At 42.1% G+C, this 26,216-nt stretch overlaps 2 protein-coding genes across 11 annotated transcripts in view; one reads left to right on the forward strand and one right to left on the reverse strand.

Annotated features, from left to right (window-relative positions):
• The window catches only part of PANK1 (pantothenate kinase 1), a 48,852-nt gene extending 23,035 nt beyond the window's left edge, over positions 1-25,817 (reverse strand). For 2 of the 8 annotated variants that reach the window (XR_012043780.1, XM_072870102.1), the window contains exon 1: positions 5,359-5,725. Coding sequence is in view for 2 of the 8 variants with exons in the window: in XM_072870102.1 (XP_072726203.1) it covers positions 5,359-5,614 (256 nt within the window). In the remaining 6 variants the exon portion in view is untranslated. Of the gene's footprint in view, positions 1-4,858; positions 4,997-5,358; positions 5,726-11,402; positions 16,509-16,767; positions 16,864-25,549 lie in introns of those variants that run through there. The other 6 variants (XM_072870107.1, XM_072870106.1, XM_072870108.1 and 3 more) reach the window with 6 other exon arrangements.
• Positions 25,818-25,941: 124 nt separating this feature from the next.
• Positions 25,942-26,216, forward strand: part of KIF20B (kinesin family member 20B) — a 43,823-nt gene continuing 43,548 nt past the window's right edge. For 2 of the 3 annotated variants that reach the window (XM_072870896.1, XM_072870898.1), the window contains exon 1: positions 25,942-26,090. The gene's annotated coding sequence lies outside the window, so the exon portion shown is untranslated. The remainder of the gene's footprint in view (positions 26,091-26,216) is intronic. The other variant, XM_072870899.1, reaches the window with a different exon arrangement.

Genomic DNA, 26,216 nt, shown 5'->3' on the forward strand with positions numbered 1-26,216 from the left:
TTAACTAAAATTGTCTGATAAGACTGTTATATTGAGAAGAGAGAAACGTGCTCAAAGTCAGTATGCAATATAACTACTGGATCGATGCAATTTATTACTGTGGAGAAAATAAAACTATTCTACTGTATTGCTACACTGCAGTAAGTCAAAAAATAACACTACAAAATCTAGTTCTAGGTCCCATAGAACTGATACAGAAAGTGTCAAGATGAATCATGCATTCTTAAAAGCTTAGCATAAATCAAAAGACTCTGCTTATCTTCTTAAGGAAATTAATTCTCTTTATGTTAAACTGCACCAACTACTTCCTGGTTTGTTATCTTGAGATAAAAATCTCCATTACTCCAAAATTTAGCTGCAGAAGCATGTGACAATGCAAACAGAGGGTATCTACAGCGTTGCATAATTAGGTAACCTGATGCATCCCAACAGCTGTGCTATCTGGGGGAAAGGTTCACTCATGAGAAATTCCATCATACATTTTACCTAGTTTCTGCACAAACTTTGAAGAGTATGAACCTGTAAGGCTATCCCTATAAGGCATATTACATTCAGAATGGAACACATTTGATTTTTAAAAATCCTATGCTTATACAATATAAGGAGGGGGTGTGGAGGGTAAATATGAAATCACAACATGGACAAGATCAGGGGAAGCAAGAATGAAAGGGAGCTCCTAGGTCACTAAGTAACATTTCCCCCCATTAAAAAGGATAACCAAGGGTAATCCTTTTCATATGTTTAAACAACCACCACATAAGGTTAGCTGAATCTTTTCACTCCTCAAGTCACAGAAAGAGATTGTGCCAGAATCCTGCTGGTTAGAACTTTCTTGCCTCTACCTGGACCCTAGATTTATCCATGACCAATTTGCAGCAGTTTCTTCTTTCGCCAAAACTGTTGCAGCTTATACATCTCTCCTACAAGACCTGTATTTCCTTGAACACAGATACAGTATCTCAATTTTTTATCAATAATTTGAATGGTGGTATCAATACTCTGCTCTCTTAGTCATAAATACCTCAGACGAAACATCTTAGGTTCAGCTGCTTTTCTTCCTGGACACACATACAATGAAATCCTATTACTTCATTTACATTTTTCATTTGCATTTAATTTGCATTGCTTGATGCTTTGATGATCTAAGAACTTCCTGTTTTAATTGGGACTAGAACAGGGGAGAGAAAGCCAAAAATAAGAACGGGGGGGGGGGGGGGGGGGGGATATCAAAACAAGAGTCACACATAAGATGGGATAGTATGATAGTATTCTCACAGCTTCTGAAAGCTGCTTTCTATTAAAAGCGCCGCTGATAATAGCTTACATATATCTTTCAATTACTTCTTCCCATTTTACTCACTTATTTTGAGCAATCCAAACATGTTGTAAAACAGAAGCATTTGTTTTCCTTTGAACAAAAATAGAATATATAGCTTTAAAAATTAATTATATCTACTTAGTAATGGATGTTTCTTCAAACCTTACAAAGCTAGAGCTAAATAAATCATGTACATATATCAGGTGAAGCCTTTCAGTTCATTTTCAACAGCAAGGGCTTATTGAATGTCTACCTCCTCACCAGAAAATAAAAAAAAAAACCAAGACAAAAAAACCCCAAACCAACCAGAAACACAACCCAAACCAAAAAACTTCAAACCCAAAAGCACAGAGCTGTTTGTTAAACAGTTGTGACCATTTACACATATGTAGTCATATTCCACAAACTGATTTCTGAAGATAGCACTGGGAGACTAGGTCACTACCTAGCCTGCATAGCTTCATTAAAAAACACTAACAAATAAAAGCCAAACTTAAAGGTACAAGAAGCATTGATTAGCTATCGAGAATCTCATTGTTGCACCTAACAGCACCCAACCTGATGGAAGTGATCTGCACAAGTTTCCCTTTCCTGTAGGAAACACGTTATCTTGTTGGTAAGGCAGATATGCAGTTTTAACTCACGGGATGCTGGACCACAACACACCAACTAGTTCAGTTTGTTATGACCAGTCCTATTCCTTAGGCAATCCCCACTTCCACCTACATTAAAAGCAGCTGGAGACTGACTTTACACAGCATATCACCTGAAGAAATTCTTAAGATTAAAAGATTGTGGGATATTCCAATGCCTTGGACAAAATTTCAGTAACCAATAATGTTGTACTTACTGTGTCAAACAACAGCAACCAAAACCATTTTCACTCCTGTATTCTTCACTAAAATATACTATCTAATCATGGCATTCCATATTTAACATCACCACAGGTGAAAAAAACCTAGGTTTTTCCACAGTTTCCACCTGGCCTTAAGTAGTACTACATAACCATGCTGCAGCCAAACATCACAGGTGTAACAATCTAACTGTTGGCCAAAAGCATTCTTTACTGTGAAGCTACAGCTTGAAGTGTTTAGAAATTAACCATGGCAATTATAATGCATATTAGTTGTAAACGGTCATGCTGCCTCAAAACACACATTCTTTGACACCTAACAGCTACCAACTGACTTGGGGCAAGATGTAAGATGCTGATTAGAGACCCCAAAGCTTTATCTTAATTTAAGAAAAGCAATAGAATTAAGATGTCAGCTGGCTTCTTCCCTATGTCTGATGTGGAATAATGCTGTGAAGCACCAGTGTAGTTAACTGCCATGCTGAAATCTGTGTCCTTACTTGGCTACAATACTGTTTTCACAGGGACTGATGAAGGCACTTACCTGCTCTTTTTCTTTCTTCTGTTCAAAGATCGTATTTAAACTGAACAACATGACACTTTAGCAGGCTTTTGAAATTTGCAGAATTCACACCATTTCAGTATTTTATTCTCTTCTGGAGCACTTCACAGCACAAGGCATCATAACAGATACTTTTCTGTATTCATTACATAGGGCTGCGATACAGAAAGGTAATGTAAACCCTTCTCAGCAGAAGGAGCAGGAGGCGAGTCAAAAGGATGTAAGTGCCCAGATCCTCTCTCACCACAGGCTAATCAGCAAAGCACACTGGCTTCACAAAGAATCTTCCCTTCTCAGAGGGGAAAAAGACTTGGGAATATAGAAGCCTACCTCACTTTGGCAGAAAGTAAAAACAATCAAGAAAACATATAATTTGTTAAGGATTTGAAGGAATAATTGCTGCACAAAGATAGGTTTCCTTTGTCAAAATATTGGGAAATGCCAATTACCTCATTATCTTTTCCACCACGCAAAGCAAACCCCACAATCAATACTGAAGTCTTACATGCCATGTGGCAACTGCACTTCATTTTGCAATGTGTCCTTAAGCACAGAACAAACATCTGCAAAGGCCAGGACTAAATACAAAACCCAGTAAAATGGGACTGGGTAGTATTCACTAGAGATGAATACAGTGGAAAGCTATTCAGTCCCAGGAGAATTTGAGTATAATTTAATGAATTGTTTAAGCTGGTGACAACGTGCTATCATATTTTCCTGCAAGATTAATACTAAATTGCAAATTTATTATTGTACAAAATAAACCATATAAATTAAAAAGATCAGCAAGAATTCATGTATTTTATTCAGCAAAGAAACTGCCCACAAAATAGTTTTACAAAGTTCTTCCCTCACCTGCTGTTTTCATTAAAGCCTCATTTCATTAAAACTCCACAACTGAAGACTCGGTTGTCATACATCTCGGGCAATATAGCCAGTCACCTATGCTCTTTACTCTGATGGGCTCTTTTTCCCCTCAAGATGGGAAAGAAACTCCACATTCCTCATTCTTTCTTATTCAAGTGATTACATGAATCCCTAAAAGCCTTATTCTTTGCTTCAAAATAGTTTTTATTATTATGAAGAGTTTGATATACAAGTGCTGACTCTTCTTAGTTACACCAAATCAAAATGTAAGTTAGTCCAAGTTCTGCAGTTTTTGTTGCGGAATAAAAATGTGAAGCTGGACAAAGACTACAAAAGCAGTTTGTGACAGAGAATGATTTGGTCATTGATAAGTCAAATTTGGTAGAAAACTAAATTAACTATCAACAGGTGCTGTAAGCACTACATGATTAATCAATACAGAGAACATTCTAAGGGAAGTGGTATATGTAGCTCAGCAAAAACATTTAAAAAGCTGGAGAAGGTACTGGCTAATAAGTAGCCCTGTGAAAGCTGCAGCTCTTCAAGGCTGTTTCTGACTATTTTGTTCTGCTTATACAGAAAAGTTTTTTAAGTATTCATTTCAAAAGAAAGAAAAAAAAATCCAGAGTAGCTGAATGCACACTACTTCCGACTGAGTAGAAACATCTTTAAGTTTTGGCAGTGGGTAGCTGTGATCCTGACTATCCCCGATTACCCTTTTGGAACACGCTGAACTTTTAACAAAGAAGCAAACATTTGTTGGCTTTATTTGAAGGGCCAGTGAAGTGAGAGCGCAAAGAAACAGGTACATTTTCCATTGGATTGTTTTACTTGTACAGTTTACAACGAAATTATTCAATAGCCTCATACCTACATATAAGAAGTTAGCTGCGATCAAGTAAGTAAAACCTACTATTAATCAACAAACCTTATACAATTAAGTACATTACACATATGGATGCCCGAGACTCCTAGCTTTAAAACAAAACATGAAGTAGACAGCCACTCCACTAACACCTCCCAAACAAACTAACCAAAAGCCACAGGCGATGCTCATACGGAGCATATCACAAATTCATCGTGGTTGCAAGATACTCTCCCCCCCCCCCCCCCGAGTCAGAATAATTTGCACTCAGCTCCCAGGTCTACTTTTTTCCTTAATTCTCACAACGTCTGGGGAAGGAGCACGTACCCAGACGGCGGAGCCTTCCCAAGGCACCGCAGCACCCAGGTCGGCCCCCGCCCAGACGTTACTTACAGCGCTGCTTGGGCACTATGAGCTTCATGGGCGCGTCCGGGAGGCGGCGGAGGCCGGCAGGACCCTGGGCACCGCCCGACGCGGTGCTCGGCGCGGCGCAAAGCTGGCGCCCGCCGCCCGCCCGCGTTTGTGCCGGGCCGCCGCTCCCCGCCCGCCGCCGCCCCATTGGCGCAGGGCGGGCCCGGCCCACGCGGCAGCGGGGCCGTGCCCAGGCGCCGCCGCCGCATTGGCCAGCACCGGGGGCCCTCGCTCCGCCCGCCCGGCCCGCCGGCGCGGGAGGGGAACGCCCGCGGCGCGGGAGCCGGGCGGCCGCCAGCCCCGGCCGGGCGGCGCTCTGCAGGGGAGGCGGCGCAGGGCCCGCGGCCGCCTGACAGGGGGCCGATGTCGAGGCCCGCCGGGCCGGGCTGCGGCGGCGCCGCACGGAGAGGGCCGGGCCGCCGAGCCGAGCCAGCGCCGCCCCGCAGTACCGCCGCGCTCAGCCCGCCACGCTCGTCACTTACGTGGCCTGTGCCGCCGGCCCGAGTCCATCCTCCGGCGCAGCCTGCACTTCTTGGCCGGGGAGCCGTGGCTGAGCGGCGGCAGCTCCGGGCGCAGCAGCAGCGGGTGCGACGCCTCCCCGCAGCCGCCGTTGCTCAGCGGCTGGCTCGAGGGGTGGAAGCCGTTCTGCAGCAGCCCGCCGAGCAGCGAGCAGGAGGCGGCGGCGGGCGGCGGCGGCCCCGCCGGGGCGGCGGGCTGGGCGCGGAGCTGCTCCCCCATGGCGGCAGCCTCTCGCCTTTGTCTCCCGGCTCAGCTCCGGCTGGGCGCGGCGGAGCCTCCGCTCATGCCGGCGCCCCTGCCCGCAGCTCCGTGCGCTGGGGATGCGGCGCCCGCCCCCCCGCCGGCGGCGGCTCACGGCGCAGGCGTCCTGCCCGCAGCGCGCTGCAGAGGGGCGGCCGCCGCCCTCCGCCGGGGACGCGGCGACCCCCCTCCCCCCCCCGGCTAACGTGCGCGCTCCCGGGCGCCGCGCCCGGCACCTGCGGGGCTCCGCCAGCAGCCCCGGGAGCGCGCCGGGGCGGGGGGCTCGGGGCAGACCCCCGTCGCCCCCGCTCGCACGGAGCAGGCTGGCAGGGGCAGGGTCACACTGGAAGCTGGCACCCGCTTCCATTTCAGTGTGACTTCGCTCCCGTGAGCCTGCTCGCTGGCGCACACCGGGCAGGCCTGCCCCTGTAACCGGCTGCGGTGTCATTTTCGCTTCAGGGCGCCCGCACGCACGCTCCTGTGACTCGGGTATCTATGTCTCGGAGGCCTCCGTGTGCGTGATCCCAGCTATGCCTCGTACCTCACACAAAGGTACTTGGGCATCAGCATCAACGTTCAAGTTTTTGTCTACATTGTCACGTGCTTCCTCAACAGCTTAGAGGGACTGGTGTGACCTTGAATGCGTTTGACCTCATGCTTTTTTAGTATCTTGGCTTTCCTCGTGCAGCACTGTGACTTTGATTCTTGTGAAATCTTGTGACTGCGATTTACTCCCTGAGCACTGAGACATCCAAGTGTAAAAACATTTTCTGAATGAAATGTATTAACTATCAAGTGGACATAAAACTGGGTGAACTGTGCTGCAGTGTCATGTGCATACTTGAAAAGAAACACTAATTGAATTTCACTCTGCACATGAAGGTCATTTCGTTATACAAACTGCCAGTCACTGCATGGATGGCTGTCCTTAAAGTAAAAACAGGTCACATCATGGCCCCTCCTTACACCTAAAATTAGTACAGGACACAGGCCCTCCACTGTGAAACACCTACAAAGAATGAAGAGCTATTCTAACTGCCTCCAGAAAGGCACACTGTATTAAGAAACTGCTTCATGAGAGGTAACATGACATTCTCTCCACTTCTTGGCTGGGACCAGAATATTATATTTAGGTAACCGGGAGCAAGCCACAGAAAAACATGTGCATGAATTCGGGGAAATGAAGAAAAAGTGTTTGAGAAAAAAGAATAAGTAAAATTTTCTTCCTAAAAACCTGTAACCAGTGTTCTGAAGATGATTAAAACACTCCAAATTTTCCTCATATCCTAATGCATAAGCAACTGCTGTCATTGCTAGCCCAAAAGCAATTGCCCTGAAGAAGGCAGGAAGGAAGGCAGGCTATATACATTTACTGCTAGAAGAAGCTGTAGTGCTTCCAAAACTCTGAAATTCTTTGAGAACTCCCTAACTTACTGAATTATGTTTAAACTAAAAACCAGAAGGCTGCTGCCTGGACTGGCAGGGACCTTAATACCACTTGTTGGCAGTTCTAGGCAGCTGGCTGGTTACGCTTTATGAACTTTCCTTGTTAATTCCGACCTCTCAGGGCATGAGGAATCCTTGCTGCTACTGCTCCCAGCTGGCAATGATTGTCCCCTTCTCTGTCCCTGACACAGAAACTGACTGCACATACAACCATCCCAATGCAGAACAGGGGATCATTCCTGCAAACCTGTTTTTTTCTACAATTGCAGCATAACTGGGAGCACACACATGGGCGGTTACCGTATCTCAGCTGAAGGGTGTCAACTTTTTACCTTAACTCTTAACAAAAGCAAGACCACCTTTAATTGCACACTTACATTTCCTTGTGGTAGGATAGCAGTCCGTCCATTGACTCTACAATGGAATACAGTACCTGTTTCAAGTACTGTAACCATTTTTAGGCACTAAACTTCAGGAATAACTAACAAAGGATTAAATGAAAACATCAAGTTTAGGCTAGGAAATGAAAGATTTTAAGGGATATTTGATTCTGGAACAGGTAACAGCAAAGGAAATACATCACAGTTGCTGAGAAACAAATAATTCATAAGCAATAACTGCAGTAAGGGAAATTCACGTTAGACTTCAGGCAGATGTTTCTAGAATGAAGTTAAACAAGCATTAGACTGCACTGGAAGACTCAACTGTCCGTTGCTGCAAGTTTTTAGGAAAAGTTAAATATCTGTGAGTAACAGTCTAGGCAGAGCTGATCCTGACTTTGAGCAAGGAGAAGGCAAGGCCTAGACACCTTTCTGAGGTTCTTTCCAATCTTTTAGTTCTAGTTAAATATTTCCCTAATATTTTGCTGTAAATATTGCACAATTATGCCTAGGATAGAAGTGGACTAGGCTGTGCTGAATAGAAGAAGATCAGGAAAATACTGTTAGGATATGATCCAAATCACTGACAAATTCAGGTGTAGACCAATGGCATATAACACCAACAAATGTCACCTCAAATAATGCTGGAGAAAATCTAAAAATGGAGAAATGTTAAAGACTGTCCAAATCAATTGACAGGTTTTATGTACAGGGATAGATTCACTTCTAAGTGTGCAAGTTTCCCTGATCTTGTAAGCTCTCCAGCAGGAATGGATGAAAACACTTTCCAAACTTTTTGCATTGTGGAAAGATTAAGTTTCAAACTAATGTGCTGCTTTATCAAAACGATTTCAGACTCTTGTACTGATGAATATCACATTAACTGATTTCTGCACTGCAAAATACCACCTTTTTCATATTATTTTTGTTTACACTTGTTTAATTTTGGAATGAGCTTTTAGAAAGGTTTTGCATACACTCTTCAGTTTTGATTTCAGAATTCTTCAGCTCTTCTGCAATGTAAACTAAGACAAAGGGAATAAAATTAGAGTATGTTTAATGTATTATGTGATCATCTGTAAGGGTTTAAAATGAAGGAATCTCATGTCCACAGGTGCATATAGCATTGCTTATTTTGGGCACAAGCAAACTACAGTGCAATCTATTTGGCATTCAGGGGAAAAAGACCTGCGCCTTTTGCATTAATAAAGCTGAAACTTGGGAGCAGATGAACTGTTCATCCTGTTCTGCATCAGCTGTGAGCCTCAGGTAAAGCAGCACCACATTTCATTAACTCATTGCCTGGTGTAGTGATGTAGACAGCCTGTGCTCTTCTAATATTCTGCACAGGGGCTAAATTGGTGATGAGAAGGTCTCATGTTATACTTAGTATTTGAAAATCTGGAACATCTTAGAAAACACAATCCAGAAGAAATATGACAGAAGTGATAATGTCACCTCCTCAAAACAGGACCAAAAGTAGAAATAAACTGTCCTGCTACTCTCACAGTTGAGCAGCTGGCTCAAGACCTGCTGTCTGCTGGTTTTTTATCCATACTATTTATGAGACAATGCATCACTGCACAACTGACCAAAAGCAGGTATTGTTTTTAAGAGGTACTGCACTCTCTTGCCTTCATACCACATATACACATTCAGTATGTTACTGCCTACTCTACATCCCTTTATATTAATTTCTGTATATTTTATATATATTTAAGTTGTTGCAAATCAAGAACTAGGTGGAACATACAACATCCATCAAGGAAGTCATGGCATGTATTACAGGTTCAGTTTCTAACACTTTGGTGCAAGCAAAGTAAATTTTTCCTCTTCCTTTTATCCTAACTTTCTAAACAAACCCTGTGAGCCAGTTCAGTTTTCAGTCTAAACCTGCAAGACAACAATCCAGGTAGAGGTGCAATATTAACAAACAAAATCAAGGATGCTTCCAGTTCTTGCAATATTAATGTTTACTCAGTATTTCTGTCTTCCTTTCTGAACAGGAGTAGGTGGAAACTACTTGTTTATTTTTAAATATTTTCCTATAGATTTCACTGTAAACCAGCAATCTGGTGGGAAAAGGACTACAAACACATAGTATGCTGAAGAATCCAGGACACAAATCAACTTAGAACAGTGAACAGGTCTGCTATACTGACTCACTGCATATTACACATTTGCATGGCAAACACTTCATGGATTATTCCATACCTGCCTGCACTTCAGACACCCAGCTTTCTATTACCTCTGTTTATTTGTTTATAAGCACAGAGAGCCAGGCTGCAATTCTCTAACTCTATGAGTCAGCTTCAGCTAATGACTGCCTTGTGGTTAAGATACTCTGCCACAGGATCAAAAGTGCTGTGCTCCAGCCCTTACAGTTTGAAAACCAATGGAACTAAAAAAAAAAACAAAACAAAACAAAAAACCCCACCCTTTCAGGTATATTATCATCAAGCAACTTGGCCTGAAATTTTTAGGAACCTATGAGGATTAGCTCCTCCCCCCTCATTCTGTGGGGCTCCCATATCCCTGGTCTGAGGCTATGCTAAAATAAGCATCAAACAGATGCAGTCCACATGTAAATCCATTACCCAAGCACCAAAAAAAAAAATCTTACAGAGCACCAGTGGTGTTATTCTAATTCAAAGCCAGCCATCTACAAAGCTTTGGTCACATCTTGGAGAGAAGTGGTACTGAGGAGCACATACACATCTTCTCAAATTACACAAACTGTAGTATGCAATGCAAAGAGTGTAATGAAACAGACTTCTGGCATAGCTGCCTGCAGATTTATGTTCAAGGGGTAGCTGGCACTCTGCCATTCCTGTTTATATTTCCATTCAGGTTACTTCTATGTTTATCCTGTTTCTATATTACAGGAAAGTCATACTAGTTCTTATTCAATTTTATCCCTTTGAAAATAAAGCAAATACAGTACTGCTTAATAAATTAACATAAAAATATTAAGAACATTCCTTGCAAAAAATCAGGTATTTGTTTTAGGTATATTCACATTATCACATATCAAAAGGAAAGCGCCAAGTCTAGGAGTCCAGTATTTCTTTCTAATTTCTTTTCAGAACTGGGAAAAAAACCATACTTTTTTGGCATACGCAGGACCTTCGGTAGACACGTGTTAAAAATATTTTCTAATGCTGTTTTTCCTTTACTTTAAATTGCAGGACTAGAAGACCAACAGTCAAACATTAACTATATAATGATAAATGATAGATGTGTAAATCAAATGGGACAAAACAGCTCTAAAACTGTGTAGAAATCTTATCTGGAAAATGCAATGACAGAGTATTTAAAAAGGGACTCAAAGGGCTCTAGTATTATCAGTGTGATCACAGGAAAGCTAAGCCTTGTGACAACAGCTAGCTAGCACGCGAATCCTGCTTTCCCCAAACACTAACGCATCTGAGAGGGGAAACTGACTGCAGATGACAGAGGAAGTGAAAGGCATAAATTTAGTCATATGGCTAAATCTTTGCCAGATTGAGGCCAAGAAAGATTATATCAAGACCATCAGTTCCTTTCCTCCCCCCCACCACCACCTGGTGCAGGCTCCTTTCAATTATGCCTTCTGTGACACTTAAACAAAACCTGTTGATTTAATGAAGAAAAGCCCTGTTCCCCTGCACAGAGTTGAAGCTCACCTCCCCTTCACTTTCATCAAGGGAGAGAAAGATGGAGAAAGGCACTCTGTCTTAGCTTTGGTAGTCTGAACAGCCCTCAGGAGGAATGTTCTTTCACTTCACTGATGACAAATAGGGCATAGATAGATCTCCTGGCCCAAGCGCCAAGCTGAGTGTCCAGGCAAGGCAGTATGAATGCTACCTGGAAAAAGTTGTCTGAACTAGAACATGACTTACATATCTAACAACAATAGCCAAGACTAGGGAACAACAGTCAGAAGAGTACATAGGTCTTACCAGCCTGCCCATCCCTGTGGCCATTTGCAGTGGCCTAAGTGGTTTCTACAGTTATCCTCTGGCAGTTCTGAGATGAGGTTAGAGATTGTGGTTGCCGTCTTTCATCCCAACTGAAAAAAAAGCATGCAGCAGTCACAAAACAGTGAGAACCTTTTCCTTCTAAAGCCTTCCCTGCCAATACCTCTGTTTCTCTGTGTCCAACTAGACAATTGCAATTTAATTTGCAGGTGCATTTACTCTCTACAACTTTAACTGATCGCTGGCAGAGCTGTTGGTGCCCTTCTTCTATAGGAAACAAAAACCTTCAGTGCCTTAGTTCAGTTATTTCAAATAAAACTACCCAAATTAGTAAACATTTAAAATCTAGTCCTTGATTATTACTTAGGAGTACAAGCCAGTGAAGATAAAATAGATGTTAGAAGTGAATAATCTTTTTTTCCATGCCATAGTTTCTATTCTGCAGCGAGTCTGTAAAAAAGGAAAAGTCAGGTAATGGATTCAAACTATTAAGTATGTAAAAAAGCTAAAAATATCCTTTCAAATATACTCTCCTTTGCTCCCATCCACTCTATCTTGTACCGAAGTATTTGCTTCAGTGTACTGCTGCTTATCTTTAACTATCAAAATTAAATATACAAAATGTAATTGGAAAACATGCAAGTTCACAACCTACTGATTGAGAAATACTGTTCATCGTAATAAAAAAAGATTGCAACAAGTGGCAGAGCATTTGGTAGAGAAAACAATGGCCTTTGCTCCTGACTGCTCCCCCACAGAAAATTACCCCTCATGTTTGTATACATACTGGTTTTGCTTGGCTGAATGCCTTCACTTTCTTTTCAACTCAGCATTTTTACATGGTCCTTCATAATGCCATCAGGAGGGAAGTGACAGTTTCAAAGCAAGCACTTTGAAAGACAATAGAATGGCTGACAATTACAAAAGTCTCTCTCTTCCTCATTCAGCACTGCCACATCTGAAGAGGAGGAGAAACTGGTTCTCCTATCAATACCCATCTGCACGGAGATTTTTCACTTGCATTGGTCTGTATTCCCAGAGCTTAAATGCTGACATGAAATTCCCATGGATATTAATGATTACAAATCAAGTAATGACAGGGAACCAGACTTTCTATGCCTGTACGTGGAAGAAAAAAAAAAGGCATCTCTCTGAACTATTCTAGCTAGACACACATATCTCCAATGCAGACAAAATTGGCTTACTCCTCTAACCCAGGAGGGAACACAGAGTGTCCATCAGAGCATAGAAAGGACACAGAGCTTTTATTTTCCTTCTTCCAAACTAGTCCACAGATGGGAATCACTGCGAAATGGAAGCACACCACACCTTTGGTATTTATTCTCAACCACCTTCAGTAGCAGGGAAGTGTATGTCTGTCATTCAGGTAATGGATTCAAACTATTAGGTATGTAAAAAAGCTAAAAATCTCCTTTCAAATATACTCTCCTTTGCTCCCATTCACTCTATCTTGTATCTAAGTATTTGCTTCAGTGTACTGCTGCTTATCTTTAACTATCAAACTTAAATATACAAGCATTTAAGCACAGGGTTAAGTCCAAACACCACAACTAATCTGGATTTAAAACTTTAGTACTTGAACAATATGACTTTGCTTTCAGATAGATAAACCAAAGATTTTTTTAGGTTTTTGATGCTGAAAAGATGTTCAGTATGTCCTTGTGAGATTAAACTGAAACCACAGACAATAAAACTCAAATGCTAATCTTTTTAAAAATATCTTTTTTTATCCATGTTTGCAAAGAATGAGAGTCTTGTATAGGAAGGGGCTGTGCTATAAATGACAAATCTGTTCCTAAAGGCTCCAACTACCTAGTAACAAAGAAGGGAAACAACCAAACATTATGCTAACATTGGGTTGGTTTGCCATAGTTACATCCTCTGATATTTCTGGGACTGGTGACCTTTCAGAGTAAATATTACAGTGAATAGTCTGTTCTGTGCAATGCATTTCGTTTTGTTCCAAGAGACCTATTTAGAGCTTTCAGGTTTTCACAAGGTCAATACAAACTATGTACACACGAAAAAAGAAAAACAGAACTATAATCATAGACTTCTGTCTTCTCATTAGATACATTGGGAAAAAAACCCCCAAACAATAGAAAATAAATTCCAGAGTCTCTCCTGCACAGAAGGCAACTTGCATTTCACTGCACGAATCTTAGTGTCACCAAAATATTTGTTTTCTTGTAATAAAACATAACTAATACAAGCACACACTTCATCTAACAGGAATTTAAGACTCAGAGAGACCATCTGGGTCATCAAAACAAGTTCTTTGAATCAATGATTAACCTAAAGGGGTCTAAGAAACATATATGCCAAGTACCACGGAGCACAAAAGATATTGTATTATCTCGTAACATATGACTGAACACCTCGGGACCAAAGCATTATTTTGACACTCACATATAAAGTCCTAATTATATACATTTATTGTTCTTTTTAACCTGGAATGGTAAATCAGAATCCTTGATCTCATGAACACTGCTAACCAAATTTGTTGTATTTATCCGTAATTTTGACATGGAAGTCAGATAAAGAAGCTACAGAGTTACTTTTGGTGCCAGTGATTTCACACATAGGAAGAGAAAACAAAAGCATTGTGTATCTCCTGTAAAACAGGAGACAAAGATACCTTTTTTGTTTACAAAACCTCTGTATATCCACTGAAAACAGAACGGATAGGGCTAAGACATCAATCTCTTACTTTTTGCCTGACTGCTCTACAAGTAGCAAGCACCAATTGATTTGCTTTTCCTCAATTTATAAAATTTACTTAAAATACCAAAGGAGATTGTATCTTACCTTCATTCCATTTCCTCTTAGAAGGAAGGGGGGGTGGAGGGGAGAAGACAACGGAACAAGTACACAAGCCAGAAAGGAAGGTACAGCTACCCCATCGGATGAAGGTATGAGGAAAATACTGCTGCAGTGGTTACAAGGCATCAGTGGTCAAGGATTGAAAATAAAGAATCCCCACAAATCACATGACATGATTTAGCCTCCATTCACAGGCACAACTGAAATCTAGTATAAGCTGGAATTGATATGCCTGACCTAAAATCCTAAACCAAGAAAAGTTGTCTGATTTATGACCTCCTTATCATTGCCAGTTTTCAGACCTTAGATCATCCCAGAACTTATAAACTAAACAATGCACACATAAACCAAGTAATTTTTAGAGTGGATTAATTCCCACATTTTGAGGCAAATGCAAACAGCACTGGATTGACACATCATGACTGTTTTCATAGGATTAGCGCAGACTACCTAATCAATGAAAACATTAAAAAAAAAAAAGAAAAAAAAAAGAGAGAGATCTCTTTCCTGCAGAGAGAAATCAGGCTGGAACCCTAGTTTCAGTGAACTTGAAAGTCTGTAGTTAAAACAAAAAAACCCCAATTCTCCGCCTCTATTCACCAACCAAGTTTATATTTGATTATAAGCAGATTGATTTCAGTCACAGCACAGACGGGCATAAGGAAAAAGGAAGAAGACATTAACATAGTTCTGAATTTAAATACTTTGCACTTATGTAGTGCTCTGTACCCACAGATCTTCAGACACTTCACAAACTGTGAATAACTGCTCTTCTCACCTCCCATTTAAAGAAACAAAAGCAACAATGCTAAAACAAAAAGTAGTGAGAGCTGAGAAAGGACTTGCAGACAGGTCTCACCTCCAAACTAAAACCCATATTTGGATCAGTTTGACCCAAAATGGAAATTAAAATACCCATGTCCCCCAACTGGAAAATTTAGTTGCAGTATTCCAGAGTAATTTTCAGATTTTTAACTCATTTGCCTAGGCAGGGTCAGTGCTGAAATGGGAATCTGAAAGACTTTCGTTTGAAAAATATCAGAATATCTTAATTTTCTTAAAAGGAATTCCCATTTTTCTCAGCCAATCACAGATTCAAGAAACAGCTTCAGTTCCCCAGAAGTTGTATTCTCAGCAAAATTGGCTATTAATCTAGCAATGCTTTGGGTTGGCCAATTAGCAGTCAAACTTACATTTCATCAGACAGAACATGCTGTCTTCCATTTGATATGGCAGGGCCCTGGAAAGACTCCTCCTTCATGACGCTTATTGAAAACACGATCCATTTAGGTTTAAAAAACAAACAAATAAACAAAAAAGCCTTTGCAGTTTCAGCAAATTAACTCATCAGTATTAGCTTCCTTTGTTGAAGCTCCTTAAGCCTATTGGAAATACACATTTTCAATTCACTGACGTTTTGCTGTTCTGCTTGTAAAATTCAGTGAAAAGCTACCTATTTATCTTTGCATGTACATCCACATAAGTTATGTCATTTGGCTGTTACCAGTGTGATCAAAGTTCTAAGCACACAGGTTACTGACGTCAAAACACGCTGTTTGAAATCCTTGTTTGACATAATTTGTGTTATTTTCTATGTCAATAGCTATTTGATCTGTTGTCTACTATATTTACAACTGAACAAAATAAAGAGAATAGAAACTACTACTCAATGCAGTTTTCTTAAGACATTCTCCTGTCTCAGTACAGGAATAATTTCAGCTAAATTAGAAAATAGCCTACTTTTTTAAGAATAAGGACGTATAGGTATCTGCAATGAACATGAATAATTTCTGATGTTATTAGAAACTTAAATTCCCAGTTTAAGAATTATAGTTGAGAAACACGAACATCTCACTAAAATGTGCCAGACTTTCCCCTTCATTACTTCAGCTGAAAATCATTCAGAACTATTACAATAAAATTGTGTGCCATATTTTCATTGCATGATGAATGTCCAACATGGAGGTAACATCTGACTTCTTTAGGGAAGAGTGTATGTATAGCCCAATGAAACTGGGTTCCCAGCAACCAGTGACACTGAACTTTAATATGAGTTAATGATACAGAGGAAGGACAGGAACAAAGAGAACTAGGGAGGAAAGGGGAAGATGAGGAACAGACTTGCCTAATAAGAGGCCAGCAATCCCAAGTTTGTGGTCTGTGTTCTCTTCCCATCATAGGCAGGCATCGGCATTAGTTGTGGTTTCATCAGATCAGACCTGCATTGTGATACCACCTTACAAACTGCAGCCAACGAGGAGGAGGGAGGGCGGGGAGAGAAAAAGAAACAAAACAGAGAGAGAGAGTTACAGCCAACAATATGGTACTACATCCATCCCAAGCAAAGATGGCATGGATCTTCCCATCATCCCCATATCAATGTTCCCAATAATATTAATCAAACAATTTATTAAGAATTCTGAGGTGAAAAGTTTATTCATAGGAATGTTCCTGTGATGAGGCTTTAATAAATCACAGTTCCTGGATGGAAAGAAATACATACCACATTAGATTTTCCTTGCCCAAGTTCACTGCTGAGATTTTTGGTGGCCATGGCTGCTTTAGATACCCAGTAGCTAGGTATACCATCCACCTAAAACTGAAAACAAAACATCAGATAAAAAAAATTTGGCATGTGTAACACAACCTCAAGCAGCACTGTGGCATAATTTGCAGGGTATAGCTACATGTTATACCTGAAATCAAGCCTCATGTTTATTTGTAAGAGCAACAGCCATCTGATTAAAACAGTAACAAAACTATAGCATCTATTTCTGAACCACTTGTCTGGGATAATTAATTTGCCAAGAGCATGAGTCACCCAGTTAGAAATTAGTTCAAGAATGACTCATTTCTAACTTTATACTACTATTATCCTTAAAATAAAAGGATTCCTCCCTTACCCCTGAATTGTTGCATGTTTTGGTTCTTTTCACAATGCCAAAATCTGCTTTATATAGAATATTTGGATTAATTGTTGGAATAATTATCTTCATTTTATAATGCCATTCACCCAGAAAGATCTTACAGTGCTTTATAAATGTGAGTGTATTCTTCAGTGCACCCACATATATGATGAAGCGTGGTGGCATGACAGTACTTGGCAACACTATACAAAAGCACCTGACTGGAACTGCAGTCAGATCCTATAACCTGTTGAAACAGCAAAAGGAAATTCAGATACACAAAACTGAATTACTAACAATGGAATTTTGCTGTTTACATCTCAGATTTTGCAAAATGGGGTTTATTCTGACTACAGAGGGTCAGATCAGCCAGTGCTTGGTGATACTCATCATTTCAGTGGAAACCTTTCAGTTTCTTCAGATTTCAGCTGTGAGAAAACTTTCAGAAACAGCCTGGGCTGTTTCAAAACTCTGCTTATCCTTGGCTGCAGCATGTTGTGACAACATCAGGCAGGGCAGCATCAAATTGAGAACAGTATGTTGAACGACATTTGGAAATACTCTCTCTCCAGCTCTGCAAGTCTGGGTATGTCCAAAGGCTGCAATCCAGCCAGCCACCTGCATATTTGACTCCTTGCTGAAGAACTGCCAAAGATGCAACTTCACAAGCAATTTAGCCAATCTAAGACTGCCTACCAGAAGAGAAGCAGCCCTGTCCTTTTGTCCTGCCAGCATTTCTGCCTGCTTTTCCGCTGTCCCAGCACCTGTTTGGCCACGTAGATCTACTTGCTGATTTGGCTGAAAATAATGGTATAAGAATGTGTTTAAAAAATAAGCTGCTCATTAATCCACTTGTTGAGAAGCAACTGAGACTTCATGAGTCTTCATCATCTTTCATCTGCTGGTCTGCTCCCTGCCTTCTGTTTTTCCTACAGGATGGGCAATGCCCAGCCCAAAATGCTACTAAAATATAAGAAAAAAAAAAAAAAAAAAGACAAGCTCAGACCAAACCAGGAAATGTCCTGGGCCATGTGCTATTGTCAAAGAGCCATTATTTTCAAGTCCTTTAAAGATAAGTCCCTGGTTAAGAAATTTGTTTTCTAAATGTCCATTCCTTGCCCTTTTATCATGCTGTAGGATAACTGTGTCACCCAATACTAAACATTAATTTTGATATCTAAACTAAGACACTAGTGAAGAAAACAAGGTTTCTCCAGAGGGCAATTCAGGTTATGGTTATATTGCTTAGCTGTACCATGTAGCATAACTGCGCTTCCAGAACAAGAATTTAACTTAGGCCTGAAACTGTTCTGAGCATTTCTCTCCACTGGCTCTACAGGAAGCCCAAGTTAAAACATCTGAAGGTCACTGGCATGCCTATCCCACTCCAATCGCATCTTCACATGAGTTCAAGGAGAAGCCCCGAGCGCCCAAAGCCATGATGACATTCTGAGGAATGGCACATAATGTCAGAGAACAGCACTAGTTTCTGAGGTCAAGACAGACAGTTGACACTTGCCAAGAATAAAAGAAGTCTTGGGTGTCAGAGCCAGAAAGATGAGTAATACTACACTGAAATACTGTAATGGCTACACTGTAACATATCCTGCTCCTTGGATTTAGCCCATGTTACATGAGCAGTAAGCTTCTTGCTCTTGAACCACATCTTTTTGAGGCACCTTATATTTTTGAGACACAGAAGTGTCCAGTCTTCTGGCTTCTACACAGAACTTTATATATATATATATATATATATATATATATATATATGTACACACATACCCCTTTAGTGGAAATCTTTCAGTTTCTTCAGCTATCAGCTATATATCTGATATATATTTAGATACATCTTGGTATCTTGGCCAGTTTCCCTAGTTCAGAACTGCATTACTCTAAATATGTATTGGCTCCACATTCCAATTTATTTATCTTGTTAAGTTTCTAGTAATATGACAGAACAACAGTTGAGAATGTAACGATCAACAGAACGTCTTTGGTAAAATTTTCTGGGGCTGTTCTGAGGACTCTGGGACCATTAGACAGCTATTTACAGCCTGTATTTTATGTAACACTACAAAGGAAGAAACAGTATTCTCGAAAAAGTAATCCTGAGGATTAAAGCTTGAATTTCTTACACCATGAAGAATTTCCATAAGCAGCCTGGAACTGAAATAAAACTTCTGAAACCTCAATTGAAATAAAACTCAAACATATGTTTAATTTTAGGAAAGTCAATCCTGAGATTTTACCTTTAAATTATGGTTACCCATGTTGGTATTTATACAGCTCTGTGGATGATTGAAAAAGAATCAACAACACATGGAGAGAAATAAAATTTTACTAATAAGATTTGGAATTCATCCCCAGCCCTTAACCTGGAGGTTACAAGCTAACACGCTGTCTGCAAAGAAAATAATTAACATCACGTATGGCAAAAAGTGGCAACAGGCCTAGTCCCAGACTTAGAGCTAAAAAGACATTATGCAAATATTTGCAGCACTTAGGCAGAGGTTTAGAAATATAAAAAAAAAAAGGAAAAAAAAAAGAAAAAAGAGGGGGCATTTCAGGGAACCAAACAAAATTTGGATACACAGTTCAAACACCCCTCATGAAATATAAGCAGCATATATGAAAAATATTTTCTGAAGCAGCCAATGTTCCTGGACTGTATCTGTCCTTCTGTATCAACGATACTACTCTATTTTTATGTCCAAAGGATATAAGGACTTGAAATCTATAGGAAAACTAAGATGCAAGATCATGGCTATGTGAAAACAGTGGCAAATGTCATACTGACTTCTCTAAGTACAGGATTCAATTTATTACTTCAGCTGTAGAGCCATTTCCAACAGTATGTCCTGAGATATCAGTATAATGTTGACTAGGAGGGAAGAATATTACACACCTAGTCAATACCAACCGTCAGTCTTCCTGCTTGTGGATTCTCTGTCAAGGTTTCCCAATTATGTGATTACCAGTAGCTCAAAAATGCCCGATTTACATGATTCAGCTTGATCACAACCCAAAGTGAGACAGTGTGCTGAGTCTGGTTGGGATGGAGTTAATTTTCTGGGGCACATCACAAATGCCCCAGAAACTATGTTTAGCAACCAATTCTATGGAAAAGCCATATATAAGACAGCACACAATTTAAGACTAGTCATCTTTTCTTGTATAAATACACTTTCACAAAAAAGCCTTTGACTGTATGTTTTCTAAACAATAGTTTTACTATTCACAACATGTATCTTAGACATCTGATAACTAACTACACTATTCACTACATGACTATGAATCAGTCAGACAAAACAGCTGATACATTTATAGGACAAATACTTGTGTCACAATGTGAAAACAGTTCTTACCATTTTCGCCAATGGAGGCCACTTTTGCTGTTACATTGACTAACAGGATATTGTGTTGTTTGGCCTAATCAGCCGACTCATGTCTAAATGCTTCAGCCCCTTTCACCAATAAGCAAAATACTTAGCCATCACTAGTGGTCTTATAGCATCTGTTGCCAGAGTTACAGAAAGACCCTAGAAAAGGCAGAAGAAAAAAAGTAGATTTTTTTTTTCCCCCTCCAGTTAGTAAAGCTTCAGTTTCCTTTGGTAGTAAGACATATATAAATATACACACACACACAAAATATTTTTCAATTATTATTCATCTTGACAGCCTATTAAATTTTACTCCAAACTGGCAGTTCAGATGAGTAGGGTATATCATAGAAACATATTTTATCATCATTTATGCTGTGATGATGTTAAACAGCCCCTGTGAGGTTAAAAATCCCACTATATTAGGAAAACATGAGTAACTGCCCTAATGATCCTGCCTTGAAAAGCTTCCTGTTCATAATAACACAAGATTTAAATATGGATGGGTGGGTGGAGAAAATATACGGCACACTAATACTGAAAAAAATTAACTGCATTACTAATTCCTCAGAATATCCAAGCCATTCACTTGCTTTAGTTGCTAGAGCCAGTATAGAACACTATCACTATGAGGCACTACGTTACACATGCCTATTAAAGAGTTGTTCAAATTAAAATAACCTGAGAACCTAAGTACACTCATACACTTGGTAAGCATAATGATCCAAGACACACAATTATGTCTTCAGGTATGGTTCAAGCCTGTTGAGAGGTAGAAGGTTCTGATTTCAAAATGCTAGATCTGCCCTTCAAAACAGTGATTATTTATATTACTGTATTACAGAGAACAATCGATTTTGAAACTTTTTGGTTTAATTACAAGATTAAGAGGTTGGTTACAGCTGAAATTATCTCTTTAGCTCATCAGAGAATTATGCAATAATTCAAAGAGGGACAGAAGGAATAACCAGAGGGTTGAGAGAGAAGCAGGAAGAAAGAGCAATAGCTTTTCTGTCTCAGTTGCAATCTTTCCAAAGACTAAGTCTTGACTTATATTTACTGAGATGTATTTTGTTCAGTTTGCCTATTTCAAATCTTCTCCTGTGTAAGACAATACAGTTCCTGCTCAAGGAGTAATACTATGTTTGCCACGCACAGGTTTTCAAATGAAGCTATGAAGATTTAAAAATGATATGCTGAGCACAGGTAGCACATTTTCATTACACAAAACACTGGCATAGGACCAGGTGGCCTCACTGCATCTATGAGAAGCACACATATGGCAGTACCTAAGCAAGCCTTCTTAACACAACCATATCTCCAGCTGTGAGCTCCCTCAGTGAACGTGTCCTCAGCGAATGACTTTTTGAACAACCATGACCACAGAGCACAGGCAGCCCCAACACCTTACTTGCTGGAGCAGCCAGCCCTGGCCCTGGGAAGCAGCCAGAGGCCAAGCATCAAGGCCCAAGTCCAGCCCCAGGTGCTACGGCTTGCCTCCAGCTGCCGTCAGCGATCCCCTCCTTCCTCCCCAGGCTCCTGGCTGGCTATCTCACACTGGCACGTGCTCCTCGAGCCCCCTCTTTGCCGGTGGATCTATGATTAATTTTCCAGACTGTATTTTATGCTCCCAGATCACCTCAGGGGAGTGGACTGATGACCATCTGCAAGCTCCTTCCAGTAACAGTTTCCTCCCACCCCGCCTGAAATCCCGCGATTACTCAGTTAACCAAGTTAGCCACAAAACAGCCGCAGCATTGGCAGGCCGGGCGCTGGCAGAAAGCCCCTGGCCCCTCGGGAAAGGGCCCCACGCCCCGGCCAGCCGTCCTTCGCCGCCCGCCTCGCTACAGCGGCTGGACACGCCGCCGGGGCCGGCTCCGGCGCCCGGCCCCGCACCGCCGCGGGGCTCCTGCGGGCTGCCGCCCGCCCTGCACAGGCGGGCCCCGCCCGCTCCCGGCCGGGGCCACCCAGCCCCGCCGCGATCTCCCGGGCCCCGACGCCGTCACCTGCCCCCGGCGCGAAGCCTTCCGAGTCGCGGACCGCCGGCGGCCGCGCCCGGCTCCCCCAGCAGGCCCCGGGCCGGGCGCCTTCCGCCGAGGGTCGGCCCGAGAGCCCGGCGGGGTCGGGGCGGCGGAGGGGCGGCTCCCGCCAGCGCCGCTGGGCGAGGAGGGCCAAGGCCTTACCTCTGGACATGGCTGCGAGCCTCACGCTCAAGGCCGCGCCACCTTCTCTCCCGTAATTAATTTGACGTATGTACATGTCTGTTGGAAGAAAGAAACACTGTGCCCGTCAACTTGCACGGGATGGCAACGTGAACATTTGTTTGCTCTCGGGTGACCACCTCTGTGCTGCTCGGTTCAAGGGAAAGCTTGAAGGTATGCACGCTAAAGCGCAACAATCAGACTGACAAACCCAAGCCATTTTTCTCTTAAGTTTGTGACCTTAAAGCTAGTCTTGCTGTTTCAGGTAACACGACACCAACTTTTACAGAAAACCAAAAGCAGATGTTTTAGGAGGGATGAGCAGGAAACAAGCAAATAGGTAAAGAATCAAAAGTCAGCCATAGAAAAATTATACTGAACAAACTGGGAAATGGGAGACTGAAGAAGTAGCTCATTGCTTAAAAGAGATGATAAAGAAAAACATACCTATATTACTGAAGAAAAATAAGCAAATGAACCGTCTGCAAAGTCATGAGTTCATAAAATCAGCTGTATATGCATTAGAAATAATGTCACCTGAAGGCACCTGATGGGAGTTGGACAGTGAGGGTACCACTGTATAGGTTCAAATTAAAGGAAGTGTGAAATGCATCCATATGACATGTGCAAATAACGAGATAAATGACAAGCGCTGCCCTGAAAGACGGGTGAAAAGGGGCTGACGTGGCAGACTACCAAGAAGATAATGTAACGCACCATTTTCCTCCAAGATACCTGTGTGACAAGGAATGGGAGCTTTCTGTGCCAGTTGGCTCCAAATGAACTCTGCAGAAGAAGGACTTCCCGTCCAGCCAGGATGGGAAGGCAGCACTGTCAGGGCAGGGGGAAGCACAGTAGAACCAGGAGTGCCAAGAGGAAACTGAAGTACTTTGTTAATTCATGGGAAAGGTGAGTTGAGTACAAAGAAGCTGAAGCCAGTCCTGGTTTGGATGCTGCTCAGATGTGCTGAAGGATGCTGGGCCTAGTCCCAGCGGTGTTGACCATGTCTCTAATTACTTCTGATGGCAATGTAAAAGCTAGCTGAGATATGCTGTCTCATACGGCATCATCTCATCACTGAGATGAGTAGACTATCCACAAATTTTGAATCCTGTCCCAAATACAAGGTAATGGTGAGAGTTCTAACAAGTCATTTATAAAAAATCTTTTTCCCTTGGGGAGTGGCAACCTTGCTCCACAAGTCATAGAGAATTTGAAAAGAAACATAATCCAATTTCAGGGGCGAATGAGTTAACAGTTTTGGCAGCAGATATTTTTGTTGCAGCTGGCTGTCCTTGCACAAACCACTTTAAGGAGAATATATTGGTGGAAAGCCATAAAGGTTATTTACATAGATGGAGTTTCATCATCTCCCACTCCAAAACAGGCTGGGTTGGTTATGCTGATCTAATGTTTTCTTTATCATGGTTTGTGTGAGACTAGGAGCACATGTTAGCTTGTGTTTTAGTTTGCCCTTTTAGTGTGCTGGTGGTAGTCCTTTGAGATACTAGTTTAAATTATGCACCATATGCAGTATTATAAAAACAGTTTCAGAAATTTAATATTCAAACCAACCCAAAATATTGCTTGTACCGTAAGCTTTGTTATGCCCCAACTTAGAACAATTTTCTGCAGGAAACAGCCCTCAACCTTGTTAGGAATATACCTTGCAAAATATTCTGAGAAGATCTTCAGTTTTCCTTTCCAACAAGTGGAAGAGAACAACTTTCAGATTTGCTCCCAGGAGCTAATTTTTCCCTTTCTTTGAGAGCCATTCTCAGTCTTCTCCTGGTATGAAAAAGGTGGTTTGGCATTAGGTTAGTTCAGTAGTTTGAATTCACTGTTCTGTTCAGGATAGAAACTAACATACTTTTTAAAAAGTTAGCATAAGTCTTAAAGAATGTCTACAAGAGCTTTTCAGTTTTGTTTGGCAAACAGTTTCAAATTCAATGTTGCATCATTTTCTGCTGTTAAAACAGACCAACTCTTGCAACATGGCCTGCATCTTAACTGAAATCAAGTACGCATCTCTTACTGATATGACATAGCCTCTGTTTAAAGAAAGATGGGATTTAATCTTAAAGACAACCTCATCAAAGCAGCTGTTACAGGATCTGTGTAGAATTATTCTTTTACAGAATTGCTTGTACTAGCTGGCATTCTTTTCTTCAAATTAAAGACAAATGTTTAGGTTTGGTAGTTACTGACTACATTCAAGTTATTTTTCCTTTTATTTCAATTTAAAACAGGCAGACGTTCCTTATTAAAGTTCAAAGAATTCCCATCTGAGTCTAAAGAGAAACTTACGGTGATTTTTGTTACCAAAACCTGTGCATTTCCATACCCTGAGGTTCTAGAAAAGGACGATCTGTTTGGCATTATGACACTGTTTTGAAAATAAAGCCAAAGTATTTCTCTCTTTGCTGTTTAAAAAATCAAATCTCTATCACACAAGCTGGTACCAAACAATAATTTCCACCTGGGGAAGGTTTTAAACAAGGATACCTTACTAAGTGTTTTCCACAGTTGTCACTCTGTCAGTATTGTAACCCAGAGTGAAGAACAGGCACAGCCTGAACTGAAAACCGGAGTTTCCCAATTCTGCTGATCCCTGCTCTGAATATAGGGCATCTGCAGCTTGAGCAGGTCACCTGGCCTCTTCCCTTTCGCTACCTGCAAACAGTGATTATCCTGTTTATATACAGACTGCAAAGCCTCAGCTTGCCTCCCAGCCTGTAAAACGCCTATAGAAAAAGCATCACTGTAATCACCCGGAGTATCGACGAGCTTGAACTTACATATATCTTTCTGCCAGACCCGAGGGAAGCAAAGCCCGGGCACTGCAGACGGCGAGGCGGGCAGGTGAGGGCAGGCCGCGGGGCAGGCCCGGCGAGGCCAGGGCGCCTTCCCATGGCAGTCGAGGTCCTGCTGCCGCTGAGGGGACAGGCCCTGACGGCTCTAGGTGCGTGCAGTACAGAAGTCTCAGTGAACACCCCCTCGTAGCCCCATAGCAAAGCCCACAAGAGGAAACCTCCCCCCACGCCGCCAGCCAGGCAGGTCGGCCCGGCCCCGCCCCGCTCCGCTTTCACCGCCCCATCGAGACTACGCTTCCCGTCGTGCCGTTCTCCGCAGCAACGTCCGCCCTTCCCAGAAGGCCGCGCGGCGCCGCGCACTGCCATTGGTCGGATTTGAAAAGAAGCCGCGGCCGTGCCGGTTACGCTGTACCGGTGAGCGGCGGTCGTTGCCCGGACAGGTGAGGGGGGCGGCGCGGAGCGCGGGGCTGCCTTCGCCTGGCGGGGATCGGCGGCTGGGCCCGCCCAGCGTGGCGTAGGCTCTCAGGTAAGCCCCTGCGGGTTGCGGGGCTGCTGGGCCTTCGCTTGAGGAGGGAAGGAGGCGATGGTTGCGGCCTGGGGGTCGTGGAGCTGGGAAGAAGCGTGGGTGGTTTTTATGGCGGGCGGTGCTGAG

Source organism: Ciconia boyciana, chromosome 8 (genome assembly GCF_034638445.1).
Source record: "Ciconia boyciana chromosome 8, ASM3463844v1, whole genome shotgun sequence".
In the NCBI taxonomy this organism is placed as follows: domain Eukaryota; kingdom Metazoa; phylum Chordata; class Aves; order Ciconiiformes; family Ciconiidae; genus Ciconia; species Ciconia boyciana.